This window comes from Doryrhamphus excisus, chromosome 7, assembly GCF_030265055.1.
Source record: "Doryrhamphus excisus isolate RoL2022-K1 chromosome 7, RoL_Dexc_1.0, whole genome shotgun sequence".
NCBI lineage: Eukaryota > Metazoa > Chordata > Actinopteri > Syngnathiformes > Syngnathidae > Doryrhamphus > Doryrhamphus excisus.
The window spans coordinates 14,740,402-14,756,552 of NC_080472.1; the positions used below are offsets into that span (position 1 = coordinate 14,740,402).

The 16,151-nt window shown below is 42.2% G+C and overlaps 1 protein-coding gene across 1 annotated transcript in view; it reads left to right on the forward strand.

Annotated features, from left to right (window-relative positions):
* Positions 1-16,151, forward strand: part of LOC131132093 (anoctamin-1-like) — a 102,885-nt gene that overhangs the window by 11,933 nt on the left and 74,801 nt on the right. The window contains exons 7-26 of the mRNA XM_058077360.1: positions 351-405; positions 487-538; positions 1,233-1,288; positions 1,380-1,427; positions 1,492-1,556; positions 1,724-1,858; positions 1,942-2,102; positions 2,210-2,292; positions 2,385-2,471; positions 3,596-3,679; positions 5,926-6,000; positions 6,107-6,308; positions 6,375-6,486; positions 6,559-6,616; positions 6,768-6,868; positions 7,336-7,478; positions 9,912-10,064; positions 10,594-10,646; positions 12,475-12,653; positions 15,034-15,139. Coding sequence (XP_057933343.1) covers positions 351-405; positions 487-538; positions 1,233-1,288; positions 1,380-1,427; positions 1,492-1,556; positions 1,724-1,858; positions 1,942-2,102; positions 2,210-2,292; positions 2,385-2,471; positions 3,596-3,679; positions 5,926-6,000; positions 6,107-6,308; positions 6,375-6,486; positions 6,559-6,616; positions 6,768-6,868; positions 7,336-7,478; positions 9,912-10,064; positions 10,594-10,646; positions 12,475-12,653; positions 15,034-15,139 — 2,008 coding nt within the window. The remainder of the gene's footprint in view (positions 1-350; positions 406-486; positions 539-1,232; positions 1,289-1,379; positions 1,428-1,491; positions 1,557-1,723; positions 1,859-1,941; positions 2,103-2,209; positions 2,293-2,384; positions 2,472-3,595; positions 3,680-5,925; positions 6,001-6,106; positions 6,309-6,374; positions 6,487-6,558; positions 6,617-6,767; positions 6,869-7,335; positions 7,479-9,911; positions 10,065-10,593; positions 10,647-12,474; positions 12,654-15,033; positions 15,140-16,151) is intronic.

The window sequence follows — 16,151 nt, forward strand, 5'->3', positions numbered from 1 at the left end:
TGCACGGGGAGAACATGCAAACTCCACACAGCGATACCTAAGCGGGGAATCGAACCCGGGTCTCCTAGCGCACTTTAAAATGTTGATGAAAATCACCTGTATTTATGCTGACTTAGCAGTTTACACCCTCCCGCTACTACAACATTGGTTCTGTTAAATAAAAAAAGAGCCTGACTTTTACTTTACTTCTTCTCTGACGGTGTCAATCAAAACCGAGCATCATCTTGTGTAAAATTCTGCTGCATCTCCTATACTGCAGATATACCGCAGACCTCAAAACCGAATGTGATTGGTGACTATGTGACAAATTATAGCATGAAGTGTAATATGTGTTAATTTCTTTTTCTCAGGTACAACATCACATCGAAAGACACGTTCTTCGACAACGCCACAAGGGGCCGGATCGTAAGTGTTGAATCACATCCTGCGTTTTTCTTCCATTTGTCCTGTAATCCAGGCTTAAGGCGCCTGTGTTTTTTTTTCCAGGTGTATGAAATCTTGAGGCGAACCGTATGCGCACGAACCTGTCAAACCATTGGTAAGACTGCTGGTTCAATACGTGTTCCATTTCATGCGGCACACAGCATCACATCCATATACAATATGCCTCTGCATTGATGAGGCCCTTATACAATCTTCCTGGGTGTGTTTGGCTGGCCCATCACAGCAGAAGGTGTCAGCCGCAGGGTTCTGCCGAAGCTGGAGGGAAAGAGAACTGCATCTCTTTAACCTAAATTTTCCTCTTTCCCCTGCTATTCTCGTTCGATAATTTTGTCACACAAGTGGACCCAATGCACAGCAGAACCCACCACACACACACACACACCTCATTGCTTCTCTTCTACCTCTACAAGTGGGTCATACTTCCCGCGGCCGGCTGAGATTGAAGCCTCATGAGTGTGTATTGCATGCGAGGTTCATTAATAGCACGGCTAACCACCGTACGAGTGATTCATTGACTTGAGCCACTTGTGTCGCCGTCCGATCTCGCATCCTCAGGTCAGGTCATCTCATCCCTTGCTGAAGACTAAAAACAGCGCTCCCAGTTTGCTTGACACTAAAAAAAAAAAAAATCAGAGCTTTGAAGTGGTGCAAGCTGCAGGGGATGGCCTAATGTTTGCACACTCACCACCGAAACAGATGGATCGCTGTACTTTTCATTTCATGGAGACATTCTGTTCAAACGGCTGCCATTCTAATCCCATCCCCATTGTTGACGTGTACTCTCCCAGGTATCACCACATTGATAGCAAAGGGCGTCTATGATGCTGCATTCCCCTTACATGATGTAAGTACGTATGCGGTTATATACTCGCGTGTTTTCAGAGCATTTGATCTCACATTCCATGACCTTTTCTTGTGTACGATATCTACCGCAGGGGGATTTTAACACCACCGGACACACTGAAGAGAGGAATGATCGACAGGTACTAACTCCTCTTCTCGTTTCTGTTTTTCCACCTATTAACACTGAATCGTATTACCTGTCAGGTTTTACATGAAGAGTGGGCCAGATACTCCGCCTTCTACAAGTACCAGCCCATTGATTTGGTCAGGTAATCGAACCTCCAATGGCCAATTTGTGCCTACAAGAGATCTTGACACCCCTAAGAGTAATAATATCATATACGTATAATAGTAATACATAATGGCATAGTACTGTTACTCTCTTAATGTGTTTTGTACCTGCTCATGAAAATCTATGTGATTTTTCACCCGACAGGAAGTACTTTGGAGAGAAGATTGGCTTGTATTTTGCATGGCTTGGTGTTTACACTCAGCTGCTGGTGCCAGCCTCCATTGTGGGAATCATTGTGTTTGGCTACGGGGTAGCAACAGTGGACACCAACATACCCAGGTAAATAGTAGGACTTGCATTCCTGGGCTTTTAATTGTAGTATTTTTCATTCCTGCGCTATTTATTGTTTCTTCCTTTTCCAGCCTGGAGATGTGTGATCAGCGTTTCAATTTCACCATGTGTCCTCTGTGCGACGGAGCCTGCGACTTCTGGCAGCTCAGCACCGCCTGCGGCACCGCCAGAGCCTCACACCTGTTCGATAACCCCGCCACTGTCTTCTTTGCCATCTTCATGTCTCTGTGGGGTGAGGCTACACTTTTGCATCTGTAAACACCTGGATTCGGATCTTGTTTTATCGTCGACTCAAATGAAAGGCGGACCAAACCATAGCCTGCCTTTTTTTGCCTTTAGCTGTGCTGTTTCTGGAGCACTGGAAGCGCCGTCAGATCAGTTTAAGCTTCAGTTGGGATTTGACCGGCATTGAGGAGGATGAGGTAGGCAAAAATCATATTTTGGGTTGTATTGATAAATGTATACGCGTACAAATCTGCCCACAAGATGCCATAAATTCTGTTTTTCCCTTTAGGAACACCCCAGGCCTAAATATGAAACCATCCTCCTTCAGAAGAGACAGCGGAAGCAGAAGAAGAAGAAAAAGAAGAAAAAGAATCAGGTAGGAAAATGTGGAAAGGTTTTTGGACTCCTGTACATCATACGACTAAATTTGATGATTTCAACATAAAACTACTTTTTTTCTTACTTTAAAAATGATTTAGAGCGCATGTGTGCAAGTACAGTATATTACACAACACAGAATCTGTAGCATCAAGCCTGTAGCCTGTAGCGCCACATTATGTAATAATGGTGCATTACATACAATTTGATACATTGTCACATCATGATGTAATAACGTCACATTTTATCCCATAATGTGGTGCAACAAGCCACCTGGTCGGCCAGCATTGATAGTGCTAATGAGTTCAATATAAACAGTACACATGAGCTTCACTCTAACAGCTGAATCATGTTTTTGAAAGCGCACGCAGAGCTAGGTAAAGCTGCCGGATGCTAACCATGAATGATACCTCAAATGCACCAATACCATCTCGTGGAGTTAATACAACTACATCGAGAGGTTGTCCGCACACCAGCAGCTGAGTAGCAACATTTTAAAGCGCATGCAGAGGTAGATACAGTCCTCAGATGCTGACCACGAAAGATACTTCAAATGCAGCTACTGCCATCATGTAAAGTGACTACAACTATATCAAGGGGTTGTCCACACACCAGCAGCTGAGTAGCAACATTTTAAAGTGCATGCAGAGGTAGATATGCATACTTGATACTTCATAATAGTTTGCCTACAGCCACAGGTTTTTTTTTTCAGATGCCGGTGGTTACTAGCTATTGTACACCATGCACAGGGTTACCCCACGGGACTCGGCCATTGATGGGATTGAGGCGTTCATGTTGTGCCACATTTGTGCATACGTATACTGTACTCGTACATTGTACTATTAGTTATGGAAAAATGATCCTAAATGATTCCACACAGCAGACATTGCCCTCATGTTAATAACAGGGAGTGATCTAGATTGTCTTAGTGAATCGGGTCAGTCTCACGGAGTCCTGTTGGCCCACTTACTGCTGTACAGTGTACTCCTGCCACAGCCACGCCGCAGACACACAAACTCGTTCAAAACTCACATGGTACTGGCCAAATGATCCCATGTGTTCGACATGTGTTCGACATGTGCCAGTGTGTGCGTGTGTGTAACGTGTCCTTCTGTCCTCCAGCCAGTGAAGCAGGAGGATGGGACAGTGACAGGGAAGGACAGATGGAGGAGAAAACTACTTTCAGCCATGGCTGCAGGAATACCGGTAACCCCGCCCCTCCTTCCTCTTCCTTCTCCTCAACCATTTCCTCTTCCTCCTCACCTCCCTTTAATTTCCTCTCTCCTGCACGCTGAGGCCTATCTGTTCTTCTCTTCCTGTTCCATCTTCTGGCTGCTGCGCTCTCAGGTATTTATTTCCAGCAGTTTTGCTTGCAAGGGTGCATCCTCCCACAGCGCACAAAAACATGTATATTAGGTTATTATGCTCGAATAACTGCTTCCCATATGCGGCCTCCCTTTGTGTGTCATCCCTACTAAACCTAACATCGTCTTCAAGGTCTATGCACTAATAAAAGCAAACAGAACGGCCGCTGCATATAACCCGACCCAATTCTGTCAGATTTCATCCAGGATGTTTCCGGCTTTATTGAAACTGACCAGCAGTATCTGGGAAATTATTCTTGAATTCCAGACGCGTTGCCAAAATTTGCAGACACATTAACACACACATATGGAGCGATTACACTCGACAGCAGGTTGGGATACCATCAAGGTATAAACCAGGGGTGCCCAAAGTGGCATTTACGGTTTGTGACCCTTTTTTTTGGACCTTGGCACATTCTAAAAATACAATACAAAATAAATAAATAAATAAATATTCAGACCTATATTAAATATTCATAATATTTAAAGAAAAAAATAGTTTTTTAAAGTTTTTTTAAAAAGACCAAAAAGTGAGAAACAAACAAAACAATGGAAAATTAGGTTGGGAAAACGTTGTAATATTACAATACTATAGTCAAAATATAATGAGAAAAAATGTACAAGGTAAAACTTGAAATCAGTGACAGAGCTACAGGGTGGCTGTGGCCACCCCTGGTTGCTCCCCGGCCACCCCACTGGCCATGTAGACAATTCAAGTATCAATTTATCAACTCGTTGAAATGTTTGTAAAAGAAAAAAAAAGTGTAAAAAAAATTTAGATTAATAAAATGCTTTGTCACCACCAACATTTATCTACACAAAGCTGAGATGCAGGCTGTTTTTTTCTCAAATATAAAAAAACTGCCTTGCTCATATACACAGGTTTGATTAAAAATATAAAAGAGGCCCGTGCCTGTTTAGATATTTTAGTATGCAGCCCTCAGTGGCAAAGGTTTGGGCACCCCTGGTGTGAACAATGACCTCTCATATTTCAGAGAGCATATCTTCTCAAAAAATATATATACTATAGTAAACAAAGCAAACAAAAGTGGTGGTCGAGTCATGGTGCTGCATGAGTGCTGCCGGCACTGGGGAGCCGTGGTTCACTCAGGGAAAACATGAATTCCAGCATGCACTGTGACATTGTGGATCAAATGTTGATCCCCTCCCTTGGGAAAGTGGCTCACATTGACCACACTGTGTATTACACTCCAAGTCAATAGGGGGCAGCATATTACTCAAGACTACTTACTATTAATGTTAATATATTGTGTTCTAAGCTCTTTCTGACAATTTATTAGTGATATATCCTAAAATAAATGTTGGCATTCTTCTTTGTCATGGTTGTTTCAAAGCAGTCTGACTCCATATTAAAAAAGATCATAAAGAGGTTAGAATCCAAAGAGAAAGATACACATGAAGACAGAGACTTGAGTGGAGGGATGGTGAGTAACAGAGGGAGGGCGGCTGAGTGGGAGTGATGCATGCTGGGCAGGAAGCCAGAGGTAAGATTAGTGACCGTCTCTATGGTGACACACATCTCGCTTCTCACACATGTACGTTCTGTAAAATTGGAAATTGGGCATTCTATAGTTGCTGTCAATTTTAAATATATATTTATGTATATGTGTGTCTTATGCCATGTTTGTGTGAGGGGGAGGGAAAGAGATCAGGGACGCACCTGCAATATGTTGCACTGAGTCAGTTTCTCCACTAGATGTCAGCAATGTCTTTCCAACCATAGTAGTAAAAAACGTTCTCAATTTATGCTGAATGAGTAAGATTCCATTCTACCCATGTCTGAGCTTGCCCAAATTTAGACTGTGATTTGAAGAACATTGTGATAATAACTAATGAAAAGGTGACAAAGGTTGCATACTTGAATATTTTTCCATTTGTACAAATCTGACACAAGTGGGATAGTCTTTTTTTTTTTTTGCCTTTTTTGGATGTTTAACCGAGCAAATGGCAACAAATACTAGACATGACTTGTTGGAATCATGATAAATTTGGCATGAATTACATCATGCGACTATAGAGAGCTCCAGTCCAGTCATGAATGTGTTTTTTCCCACTCTTTCCAATTAGGCTGCCATTGAAAAGTTAACCTGGAAAGACCGTCTTCCCGGATATTGCATCAATGTCTCCTCCATTCTTTTCATGGTTAGTCCATGCATTGACTAACTGAATCATACATGTTCACTGTAATTGCTAATGTGCATGCATTAGTATGTAAACACCGTGAATGTGTATCTTTCTCCGTCCTTAGTTCGGCTTGACCTTTTCAGCAGTTTTCGGCGTCATCATCTACCGCATCACAGTGTCGGCCCTGATGGCCATGAGCCCAGACCCCGAGACAAAATCCAACGTCCGCGTCACTGTGACGGCCACTGCGGTCATCATCAATCTGGTGGTTATTCTGATCCTGGATGAGATCTATGGCGCAGTGGCAGTGTGGTTGACCGAGCTAGGTAGACAAATAAAATAAAGAAATAACCTGGTCGGACATCTTCACGGTCGAACTTCATATTTTCCAGAGATTCCAAAAACTGAGACCAACTTTGAGGAGCGCCTCATCCTGAAGGCCTTTTTGCTGAAGTTCATGAATGCATATGCACCCATTTTTTATGTGGCTTTCTTCAAAGGACGGTATGTCGTGCACCCCCACGTGTGATACCAACTACAGGAAGCTGAGTGAAGGTCTTCTCGTACCATTTTTAGGTTTGCAGGTCGACCTGGGAGTTATGTGTACGTCTTCAATGACTACCGAATGGAAGAGGTTAGTTGGTATGCATCTTTATGGTAAAATACACAGAGCATCATCTTCTAAAGTAGGATCTGGGTGAGGCTGGGCCATACTAAGTACTCCACAAGAACAGGCTTAAGTATTCCACCTCAAAAGTATAAATATGTGTGTGTGTTTCCATCAGTGTGCTCCAGGAGGCTGCCTTATTGAGCTGTGCATTCAGCTCAGTATCATCATGCTCGGGAAGCAGCTAATCCAGAACAACATCTTTGAGATCGGCATCCCGTAAGTAGACTACATTCCTCTCTTCTGTGTAAGAAGCTTTGAACTTCTCGAGGTGGGATATTATCTCTAACAGGCTAGTGGCATGCACCATTTTCCACACATTCCCAAATGTGTACTTATAAAGTGCTTCCTTGTTCCAAAAGCATTGCATTCACAGTGGTTGTCATCATGTCTTCATTCCTAATTATCTCGATATTAATTGTGACAGTTTTATAATGATTACATAACCTACATGAGCTGTCAAAGAGATTGCTTTGTCATCCTCTGTCACAAACCACTTTATTGTGTGTAAAACCATAGCTGGTTTTATTAGCTTTTTTTTATTCAATTTCTTTTTTTCACATGTTGTAGTAGAAGTTAATTTCCATCATAACTAAACAAATTTGCATAGTCAATAAAAGCTTCATAAGTAAGCTCCTTCACCTAATAAATTCACCTTTTGGTGTCTTTACTCTCCATCCCAATAGGAAGTTGAAGAAGTTGGTGCGTACGCTGAAGGATAAAGGAGGAGTGGAGAAGGAAGAGGAAGAGGAGAGGCTACCACAACAGTGGAACCTGGATTACGCCCTCGCCCCCTTCGAAGGCCTCACGCCCGAGTATATGGAAATGAGTGAGTTTAAACTTGTAAAAGTACTTATTTTACAGTTTCTTCACAATATAAAACATGTATGAAAATATGTTGAAATATACTAATAGAATTTCTACTATGTTACACCTTTGTGCACTCTGTGTGTATGCTACCGGCCTTGCCTCCACCCACTGAGACCAAGACCCTATGATTGACAAAAGCGCTCAGCCATTGTTCTATGGAACGAAAGCGTCAAAGTGCAGAAAATAATGAGCAAACTCTCTTGACGAGCATTCATTCATTCATTTTCTACCGCTTATCCTCACAAGGGTAGCGGGGGGTGCTGGAGCCTATCCCAGCTGTCTTCGGGCGAGAGGCAGGGTACACCCTGGACTGGTCGCCAGCCAATCACAGGGCACATATAGACAAACAACCATTCACACTCACATTCATACCTATGGACAATTTGGAGTCGCCAATTAACCTAGCATGTTTTTGGAATGTGGGAGGAAACCGGAGTACCCGGAGAAAACCCACGCATGCACGGGGAGAACATGCAAACTCCCCACAGAAATGGCCGAGAGTGGAATTGAACTTGAATCTCCTAGCTGTGAGGCCTGTGTGCTAACCTCTCTCCAACTTGCAGCTGCCGGCAAAATGATTTAGTTCTTTTCATTTTATCATTTGATTAATGAATTCATATATTATTGTCTTAGGCCCAGTGCCCACAAGAGATCTTGTAAGATCTTGTGACTTTATCATGTTTGTTAAAGTCACTTTACTTCCTGAGTGACCTAAATCACAGCAAGTGTCATATACTTGATGTCGTGTTCCCACTTGAGAGTTGATCTTTTGTTGTGATCATGTCATGTGATGTAGATAGACAGAGGTGGGAAGTCCTTTCTTGTGCTCATGTTGCTACAAGGCACGGGACGGAATGTCAGAAATGTCTGGGCAACCGCACACACTCGCACATGCTTGCCAGCGTGTGAATTTGCAGCACTGGTGTGGCGGGTCGTGTATTTGGTCTTTGGGCCTTCAGTGGGAACTTAATGGACTTCTATTACCACCACTATCACGTCACACATACTCATGTTTGTTTTCTCTCCTGTGCACCCGCTTAAACTCGTCAACCTAAGGCTCAGGCGGCGGACAGTGAGGTGATTGTGAGCGTACCCTCTAGCGCTCGGCTCTCTTCTGTCGCATCTCTTTTGTCTCTTTCTCCGCGTGGAGTCCCGAGAAAGCCTTCGGTCTCCAGCTCAGCGGAAACCCCCGTTCTCACACTGCTTAAATTCCACCGCACAGACTAGATTGTCTTGTCTCGGCAAAGAGGTGAAATGTCATCCACAGATCGTTCCTACAAGAACACTGATGTATATATATTTAGAAGTGTTACAAATGAAGCTGGAAAGGACTCAAAATGTTAAGTGAAGACTATCTCACGTTACAGTAAGCCCTGGTGGTGTAATGGTACACGCTGCTGCAGGTTCAATTCCCAAGCCAGGATAAATGGGAGAGTTGTGCCAGGAAGTGCAAAAAATTTGGCAAAATCGATGGAATAGCATAAACAGCATAGGTAAAGTCTTAAAGAAAACACATTTTACTCTTTTAAAGTTTAAATATTATTCATTCATTCATTCATTTTCTGCCGCTTATCCGCAAGAGGGTTGTGGGGGGTGCTGGAGCCTATCCCAGCTGTCTTGGGGCAAGAAGCGGGGTACACCCTGGACTGGTGGCCAGCCAATCACAGGGCACATATAGACAAACAACCATTCACACTCACATTCATACCTATGGACAATTTGGAGTCACCAATTAACCTAGCATGTTTTTGGAATGTGGGAGGAAACCGGAGTACCCGGAGAAAACCCACGCATGCACGGGGAGAACATGCAAACTCCACACAGAGATGGCCGAGGGTGGAATCACACCCCGATCTCGAGCTGTGAGGCCTGCGCGCTAACCACTTGACCGCCGTGCAGCCCGTTTTAATATTAGGTGCAACAAAACAACAAATCACTGTGCGACCCTGTAGCAGTTGCTGAATCGGGCAGTATTTGGGCAGGACCAGGTCCTGGTACTGGAAGGTGATTGGACAAATATTCTGTCTAAGAATCCAATCAGAATCTTTGCTCTTCAAATAAGCAATGCCCACTTCAGATAAAGCTGCTTCTATGGCAGTATTCACTGATGGATGTGTGCTGTGAAAATGATTGTGCATCCCATTTTAGCCACAGTGGAGTGTTTTAACCCTAAAAGGCATCATGTAAAGCACAGAACTAGACTGTGACTCCTGACTAGACATGCGCTGTCGGCTTTAGCATCCTGGTGGAAGGTTTAAATAGATAATGTAGCCCCCATTGGCATCCAATAGTAGAAATTCACGATATAGTATACAGGGAGTGTTACGAGACATCATAAAGAGTATTTTAGGGGTTTAATGGCAGTGTTTTTTTCTGGCTCTTTCTCCCACAGTTATCCAGTTTGGCTTTGTGTCTCTGTTCGTGGCCTCCTTCCCTCTTGCGCCCCTTTTCGCCCTGCTGAACAACGTCATCGAGATCCGACTGGATGCCAAGAAGTTTGTTACAGAGCTCCGCAGGCCGGTGGCTGCACGCGCCAAAGACATTGGTAAATTCTTCTGGAGTCATGGAAAAAATGATTAAGTCACTCATGTTTCTTGTTCAGCTCATTTTAAAGACTAAATGTCGATTGTTTGGACAAACATAGTGATGGCAACAGAAATAGCTTGTAAGACTTGAATTCTTTAATCATTAATAAAAGATCTTACGATACATCAGTACGTCTCTAGTCAGTTGTACCAGGCATTCAAATGAACAATATTTTTTTTCCATAGCTTCACATTTCTATGACAAATAGACAGAACCAATGTTGTAATGCTGAAGAGAAAACTACTCCGTCAGCATTAAACTGTTATGAGTATGACAAGTGTAACATGTTTTTAAAGCACATGCAGAGGTAAATTATTTATTGATTTATTTTCTGGACCGCGCACCCGGCGATGAATTGAATAGAAGCATTCCTCGGAGCATTTACGGTACATTCAAATCCAGTTAGTTCTTCATTTTAAATAAAAAAATGGCTACCCATCTTTGCCTGTACTGACCATCCCTCCCTCCCTCTCTGTTTTCTTCTTTAGGTATATGGTACAACATATTGAGTGGCATGGGAAAATTCTCAGTCATAATAAATGTAAGTAGAGGCTGTAGTTGTAATAGCAACACTGTGTCATATTTCAAGCTTTAACTATATTTTGTTTCATCTTACAATCATTCATAATCCTTATGTGTAACATGAACACCTATTTCTGTCCCTTTTCTGTGCATTATAACAGGAGAAAACAAGTTAATTTGAGCTAGCTTACAATGCTGTCATTGGGTTACACCAGGGTTGGGTAAATATTTTGACTCGTGGACCGCATTGAGTTAACAAAATTGTCCGGGGGGCCAGAACATATATTTAACACACATACACACTATTTTATGCTTATAATTTTCCTTGAATTATTTGTCTAATTTCATCTGTAAAAGTGTTATACTATCAGCTGTATGTTCTCATGTCCCTTTTTCCAGGAGCACTTTAAACATCAGACCACATCAAACTGTCATTTAATTTGACAGTTTTGTTGTTTTTTTTTTAACTAAATAAGACATACGACTTACAAGTCATGTTGCCAGTTTGTATGTTAAAAGTTGAAATACTTAGAAAGCAACTGTCGGGCCTGATTCAAACACTTGGTGGGCCGCATGTGGCCCCTGGGCCGTAGTTTGCCCACCCCTGGGTTACACCTATTTTGACTATGAAGCCCTCTAAAAAAGCTCTAACAACATTGTATGGTTTGATATACATGCTGTGATCATGCATTAACACGGGATGGCTGTGTCTTTCAGCACAAGACGTGTGCTGACGGTAAACAAGCATCTTGTTGAGTCTTTGTAGCGAAATTGAGAGGTACATATCCGCTCTTCCTTCTGTGAATGACGAGCTGTCAGTGAGGTGTTTTTTACTTGAGGACTGGAACACACGTCTTGTGCAGGAAGACACAGCCATCCCAATGAGAATGGATATTGTAGGTGTTGTCGCTGTATCTATGCTGCTGTTGTTGAAGGAACTAGCATAAATATGTGTATCAATGCGCAGAGGAAAGAAGTTTGGGTAGTGTTTTAAATCATCAAAATACGGCAAGATACTGCAACTATCATCAGTGTGCGTGTTAATGCATGATCACAGCATGTATATCAAACCATGCAGTTATTTTTTTAGAGAGGTTTATATTGGAAATGACAGCATTGTAAGCCAGCCCATATTAACTTGTTTTTCACTTTTATTTATGAACTTTATTTAATATTATTTTTGTGGATATTTACATCTTTCTGTTACAACAAACACACCTTAAAAGTTCTGTACTATTCATATCTTTGGAAAATCAGCAAGGGATCAAATTTTATTTTCCCCACTGTATGTTAAGTATTTTTTTTAAATCTCAAGTCTTTTTGCAAGTAGGCCTTTAAAAATGAGGATGGTTCTGTCATATAAAGGATCTTTGCTAAGGGATTTTGCAGTACTACCTAAAAACACAAGTGATAAAAAAAAAAAAAACGGCATATAGGATCATAAAGCTCAAAGTGTGCGGTCGCCTTTGCGCAGGATTTATCCCTGAAAACTAACTGAAAGCTGTCATGTTTGCTTTCAATATAAGCAGATTTCTGACTGCTGCTGGAGAAAAGCTTGTTTATGCTGGAGCTCCGTGGACATGCGTTCATCTGAAGCTACTCTGTAAGGACTTTGCAGCAACATTCCCTGAGGACTAAGGGCTCTAGTTTGCTCTAGTCTTAGGAGGAAAAGAGACAACGCTACATCATGCCTCATAAAGACACAATGGGCTATTTTAACCCGGAAGCCTGATTACAAGAGTCTATGAGAAGCGTGCACAAAGTCACTGAAACAAAAAAAAATGTTGAATTCTTAATTGATTAGTTAGTATTTACATTCCTCTGTTATGTTTTCTTTCTCCCGGGAGGCCTTTGTGATCTCCTTCACGTCAGACTTCATCCCTCGACTGGTTTACCAGTACATGTACAGTCACACAGGCACCATGCATGGCTTCATCGACCACACGCTCTCCTACTTCAACGTATCCAATTTTAAACCTGGCACGGCGCCACACAACTCTCATCACGGAGATGTCACCGTCTGCAGGTAAAAAAAATGTGTTTTACCATCAGTTTCGATTATAAGAGGTGTTTAAGTTGCCAAATGCAGGCCTTTTAAGCCAATAACGAGGCACTGTGTGGCCACAAAAGATCGCTGTCATCATCTCTTTCATATTGACCTCCAGAGGGGAAGGTCATGCATGTCATCTAAGTGTGACCTGCTCTTACATAAGTCACAAACGAATTCCAGTCCACGAATGCCAGTCTTTGTGTCTGTGCATGTCTCAGCCATGATGCCATCCTGTACGCCTCGACTGCTCACAGGCGTGAAATTGGCTTTAGGGTGAGTCAAGAAGGGTGTGAGTGTGTACAGTGGTGTTGGAAGCGGTGCCTCAAGGCAGAAGGCAAGCTATTCAACCCCATGGCTTCTGAAACAGCTCCTTACTTTGTCCAGTCAGCTTAGATGGATGTATGCAGGAAGGAAGAAAATGGGTCAAAATATGAGAAAAAGGTGTCAGTCAGCTGAGAGAGGAGAGGAGACATTGTTGGATGGAGATAAACATCCAAATACACCCGCTTTATAGTTAGATTAGATTAGATTAGTTAGATTAGTTAGATTACATTATCTTTTACACTGCATGGAGACTGGCTACTGAAACAGCAGAGCCCAGCTGACATGCCAGGGCTGTGATTGAAGGGAAAAAAAAATTCCTCCCATGTAGTGTGGAAGTGGTAAACATGAGCCTTCTTTCTCCTTCTTTCACGCTCACTTTCTTAGGTTTACAATAAGTAATAGTCCAGGAGTAGAGGCTTCAGGTCAAATATCTGAAGGGGTCTGTGACTCTAAAAGGTTTGGGAACCACTGATTTAGGACAAATGTGTCAATAGTCTGAGTCCTCAGTTAGTATGTTATAAAATAGTCAAGGAACACATTCAGTCCTGCTTAGTTGTCTTATCATAACCTCTCCGAGATATCTTCTAAATCTTCCCAACTATTGTGAACCAGCATATTACATTACATTAATTACACATTACATTAATGACGTATAGTGACAGTAAGGAGAAGTTACAAATGAACCTCATTTGTTCCAGCAAATACGATATACTTTTTGTGCCATGTTTGTTTGATGGTGTGCTGCAAGATATTTCTAATTTAAAATACTGTATGTATCTTGGCTCAATAAAGGTCACGAAACACCGTTGTCAAAGAATATTGATGCTCCAGTTGCTGCAGAGCGGCATAATGAGATGTGTGTGTGTGTGTGTTTGTGTATACAAGTAAAGAGGGGCGCATAGTCTATTCCGGCCTTGGTGGACTATTCATAGTCAAGTCTGTGTATTGTAAAAGGCAGTGTTAGCTCTGATTATAGTTTCCTATATTGGTTTTGGTTATATATTTGAGCTTTTATTGCCTTCAACTGTAGTCCAATTAAAGTTGGTGGTAAGTTTATAGAAGGCTATCACACCCACACATAATAGTGGTCTTGAAAAGCAGACGTACCAAACAACATTTAGTATGGTGAAGCCACAAGATTTTGCTTAATTATTTGTCTTTTCTTATTTTAATCCTATTGTGCTTATTGTCTGCCCTTTGTATTGAGTTGTGGACTCCTATAGAGCAGCTAGCACAGAAAGCTTTCGAGATCTTCCGGATTCTGCACCTCTTTCTGCAGCGTTTCCATGGATTTTCTGCTTTAGACCCAAACGGTCTGTTTAATGTATTCCACCCATGGCCTGCCTCCAGGCTTTGCTGTGATTGGTCACACTCCCAAGCACTCCCGAGGACTTCCGGATATTTAGGTCCGTGTTTACTGAGTGCAGGCAATCTGTAGCCCATATAAAGAAGTCCTGATGACGTGTGTTCAGGTTTCACATATGGATTGTGGATGATTCCAAAAAAAAAGTGCCGTTTTCCTTCAAAGGGAAATGTCGTTTTCATGCCGCTGTATGTTAGTTGCAGTCATTCAAGTCCCATAGCTGATTCTGAGGGGAAAATGGACCAGCATCAGAGAGTAGGGTGCCACACAGGACGCCATTGAACCTAGAATCGCTACTGTGCACATGACAAGGTTTATGGTATTTAGCTTACAGGCAGTGTCATATACAGAGGGAACCTTGGTTAGCATCACTAATTTATTACAGAAGGTCAAATACATTCTCTATCGTCTTTCTTAGTGCCTCTTTCCTATATGTCTTAGGAATATGTTAACCATTAGCTAAATGTGCGGTCGGCTGTTTGTTTTGGTTTAGGGTTTTACTACAAAGCTAATAATGGAACGGAATCCTAATAAAATTCCTCCCCTTGAAGGTTGTTTTAGTGAGGCCGATTCTCAACATTTTACGTGCAAATGACAGGATTTCCTCCAGTTCAAATAATCATATAAATCAGGAAATGATGAGTATGTGTTTGTTTTTTTGTCTCTCAGGTATAAAGACTACAGGGAACCCCCCTGGTCTCCAGATGCGTACCAGTTCTCCAAACAGTACTGGTGTGTCCTAGCAGCAAGACTGGCCTTTGTCATACTCTTTCAGGTAGGAGCACAGCTGGTGTTTGGCACATCGTAAAACCGTTCACAGCAAAATAAACAACAAGCGTGTCTGAACATTATCCAAAAGTCTGGATTTTTGGAGTTGGACCCATTTCTATCAAAAATATACACATTTCTGCAAATAACACTGCTCTGATACAATGTTATGCAAGTGTGTTATGTGTAGCCAGTCATTCCGTATTAGTTGCCTCACATTGTACTCGGAAACATTACCAACGCCTCAGTCAGTTAGGAAGAAGTTAATTTGATAATGAGCCCTCTGTGCATACCTCTGGAACACATGTGCACCAAATGTCCCTCAATAAAAACACACATTTTGTAGCTATACTGGAGGCTATCCTGGACTATCTATAGAAAATAATAATAACACTACAGACAGGGTTCAAGGTAAGTCCAAGCCCTCTTGAAAAGCATCTGAGCTCCCTTAAAGATGGAAATCCATCCATCCATCTGGAATTCTTTTATATTGTATATGGTTGGGGCGGCACGGCGGTCTAGTGGTTAGCGCGCAGACCTCACAGCTAGGAGACCAGGGATCAATTCCACCCTCGGCCATCTCTGTGTGGAGTTTCTCCCCGTGCATGCGTGGGTTTTCTCCGGGTACTCCGGTTTCCTCCCACATTCCAAAAACATGCTAGGTTAATTGGCGACTCCAAATTGTCCATAGGTATGAATGTGAGTGTGAATGGTTGTTTGTGCCCTGTGATTGGCTGGCGACCAGTCCAGGGTGTACAGCTGGGATAGGCTCCAGCAGCCCCGCGACCCTAGAAAATGAGTGAATGAATGCTTGTTCTACAAAGTAACCCTGACGGTAGATTATATAGCAATGTCTTGTACATTTTTACAAGCCACAATCTAGCATTAAGGCTGGAATTTAAATTAGAAAAGTGCAATCATTCTTTCACACAGCCATGTAGGTCTGCATTTTCTGCTCATTTGTGTTGTCATTGACTAAAATCGAAATTTGTTTGACGATTTGAAAGATTTTAGTGTGA